The sequence below is a fragment of the Limulus polyphemus genome, unplaced genomic scaffold, assembly GCF_000517525.1.
Source record: "Limulus polyphemus unplaced genomic scaffold, Limulus_polyphemus-2.1.2 Scaffold1978, whole genome shotgun sequence".
Classification (NCBI taxonomy): domain Eukaryota; kingdom Metazoa; phylum Arthropoda; class Merostomata; order Xiphosura; family Limulidae; genus Limulus; species Limulus polyphemus.
In genome coordinates, this window is record NW_013667588.1 from 142,110 (window position 1) to 145,640 (window position 3,531).

General features: G+C 28.5%; 1 protein-coding gene across 1 annotated transcript in view; it reads right to left on the reverse strand.

Annotated features, from left to right (window-relative positions):
- Positions 1 to 782: 782 nt before the first annotated feature.
- LOC106465544 (NADH dehydrogenase [ubiquinone] iron-sulfur protein 6, mitochondrial-like) overlaps positions 783 to 3,531 on the reverse strand; it is a 37,644-nt gene continuing 34,895 nt past the window's right edge. Inside the window, exon 4 of the mRNA XM_013925769.2 lies at positions 783 to 1,065. Within this exon, the coding sequence (XP_013781223.1) occupies positions 994 to 1,065 (72 nt within the window). The 3' untranslated portion in view covers positions 783 to 993. The remainder of the gene's footprint in view (positions 1,066 to 3,531) is intronic.

Here is a 3,531-nt window from a genome sequence, read left to right on the forward strand (position 1 = left end):
ATACCAATCTTTTTTTGTTTTCATAAAAAGCAACAGCTTCAACAGTCCCCATGTAAGACTGGCTTTGCTGTCTGCTTGATTGGCAGAATACCTTGTAGCAATTTGAACAAATTATACATTATAAGCTAGCATATTTAATGTCCTGAAATATTAAGTTTTTATAACTTTATTGTATATAGGTAAATTTTTGTTGCACACTGAAAAAACTATGTACCATCCTTCATAGTTAAGTTTTTCTTCTTCTTTGGATATAAACATGAAATCTCCTCAATGAAAATATCAAATGTGGTTCATCAATTTACTAGTCCTTGTTGTACTTAAATCACCATGAGATGGCTGCAGATACAAGTGAAAGAGAAGGCACATTTAAGAACACTGAAAATAGATCAAGCATACTAGAATGTGCTTATCTATCCAAATTATTTTAAAATCTTAAATTAGCCAATGGTAAATATAGATTCTGTAGAGAAGAGTGCTTTGGTACTGATCAGCAGAGGTTGTACCTTAAGTTAGCTCAGTCTATAAACTGCTGCTTGTGATATATGAACAATATTAATCTAATTATGTTGAAATACATTTTGATTTGTGTACAAATAATTATTGTTCTTTTATTCCATTACTGGTGTTGCTTGTTTTTTCTCTGCAGTCTATGTTAAAAAATATTGTCTGCAAAACATTTATGAAGCCTATAGTATTGCTGATATTAATAACTGTCTATAGAAAATCAGAATAGTTGAATACCACAAAACCTTAATATAATAAAAAGAAGGTCAGAAAAACTGTGATGGTATTGATTACTTTATTCATTTTCATCAGCAAAAAAATAACAAGAGATTTTAAATGTACATCTTTGTAACTAGGTACATAATCTGTGCATTTCTAGACTACAAAGTATATCATGTATTCATTTAGTTTCCACTCACTACTGTATCAAACTTCTATCTATAGCCTTAAATAAGCATTGTTTTTTAATGCCCAGATCCACATCTATTATCAATTAGTACATTCTTTATCCAAGTAAAACCTTAGTCCACAGTACCCACAAGAATGGTTCCCTGGCTGATCCTGAGAACAAGAAAACACAAACAGTTAAAAATTATTACAAAAGTGTATATACATAAACACAAACACGTGTTGTAAATCCTACAACATAGAGTAAAGTATTAAGCTGCAATTAAACAACTTTACAAACTCTGACTTGTTGAAAAAGTGTTCCTCTTCCACCACAAACTGAATTGTAAAACTTTTCATTACTAATTTCTAATGAGAATGCAATTTATACCTGAGAATGTTTGAATAGGTCTTAATAGCAATGATATAAAAAATGTTGACATCACCTTTGTAGTTATGACCACTCAGGCAAAGAAGTCAGATAATCAGTAAAATAGCATCTACTAACTCATTTGTTCCTGGGAAACTTATGGAATTTGATTTATCTAAAACTCATTCACTTTTGAAAACATAAGAGATCACACTTATTCAGCTTCATATAAGACTAACGTTTTAAGTCTAAGCATCTGTGAAAACATACAGATTAGTAGTTATGTTTGGATAATGTAGCCTAATCTGTATGGTAGTAACTATTATTTGTTTGGCTGATAACTCTGGACATAAGTCCAAAAATTAAGCTATGTATCCATATACTAACACTACTGTATTATACTTTTTTATTTTTACCACTGAAGAACTTACAGTACAAGATGTTGATTAGTGTTTGCTAGTATATATATATATATAGAGAGAGAGAGAGAGAGAGTTTTGTTCTATAAGAAGGACTTACAGGATAATAATAATTAAATGTTTAATTTTACAGGGAAAACTTGGGTTATTTCTGATCCTTAATTACTTGTTGGCAAACAGCCTTAATCCATTTCACAGAAAATATATTGCAATACAGTGATGTAGATACTTGTTTGTACTGAAGTATCAATTATTTTCCCTGTACAAATAAAAGGATTGAATTTTTTGTTTTCATGAAGGTCAAATACATTTAAAGTGGCTAACATTTGGTTTAAACAAATACATTAGAAAATATAATATGAAACTTTAGGAAACTGTGATATTGAATATTGTGAAATCAACTAAAGCAGTGCATTATTAAGTCTGAAGATATTGTTTTTTGTCTATAATAATGTTAACTAGATAGTTTCTACCATTTATTCATTAGTTTAATCTAAAAATTAAATATTAACATCATAATAAGTTTGCCTATACAAGTGTGAGTTATGTTTACACTAGGAATAGTATAAGCCAAACAGTAAGGCAGATCTGTATATCTGGAATTTCTATTGCACATCCTGTATATATATATATATATATATATATAGTGTTTCCCATTTCCTTCTAAATTATTTCATATTAAATTCTGACTTTAGTTTAGTTAAAAATATTATTCACACACACACAGCATTTGTAAACTCAGAAATGGTTTCTTCTCTAATTAGTACAACTTATGGACCTTTTTTATTTGTTTGTCCAAATGGGTCTGTCATATGATATAACTGTCTAAAAAGAAGTACCATGATGTGTCCTATTCAAGGTCATTGTTACAGCAGAACAGTAGGCTTACATCCTAGAAGAATGAGTCGTTGCACACTAAAAACTTACTTTTCAATAATCTTCTCTAATTAGTACAACTTATGGACCTTTTTTATTTGTTTGTCCAAATGGGTCTGTCATATGATATAACTGTCTAAAAAGAAGTACCATGATGTGTCCTATTCAAGGTCATTGTTACCAGCAGAACAGTAGGCTTACATCCTAGAAGAAGGAGTCGTTGCACACTAAAAACTTACTTTTCAATAATTATTAAGTGTTGCATAGAATTTACTTTACAAATTCAAAAACATATTAATTTTTACTTAATGCGAGTCCACTTTTGTAGAAGCTTTTATTCACAACATTCATTAAAAGACTAAATTTAACTGAAACTAAAATAGAACATTAATAGTGGCAAACAGGCAGTAGTCTTATTTTTTTTCCCTCCTAGAAAATATAACTTGTCATCGATGGCCAAATATCTTGTGATATATGTTATGTTTTATTTGCTAACAAATAACACTAATGAATCAGTCTTGTGATATATGTTAAGTTTTATTTGCTAACAAATAACACTAATGAATCAGTCTTTACTTAAAGGCTATAAATACACAGCTTTTTTCAGATATACACAACATCATTATTTATGTACAGTTTTAGGCTATCTCTTAAACAATATTCAAGTTTATGAACTTACTATAATATACAATTAGAAAAAAATAGTTTATCAAGTAATTACAAAAGGTAAAGAATAAATACGACTTATTGCAACTTTAACTTCATAGTTTATTAAATGTAATTTATATTTTCATCAACAGGTTATATACTTGCCACATGAAAACTAAAAATATTTATTTAAATATATTATGCTTAAGAATTTTTGAAAATTGATAGGTATTAAAAATAATTATAATTATAAACAAGATTACGACACTTATGATATACAACATTGTTTATTGACAAAAAGGGGACATGGATAAAAGTTTCGAAATT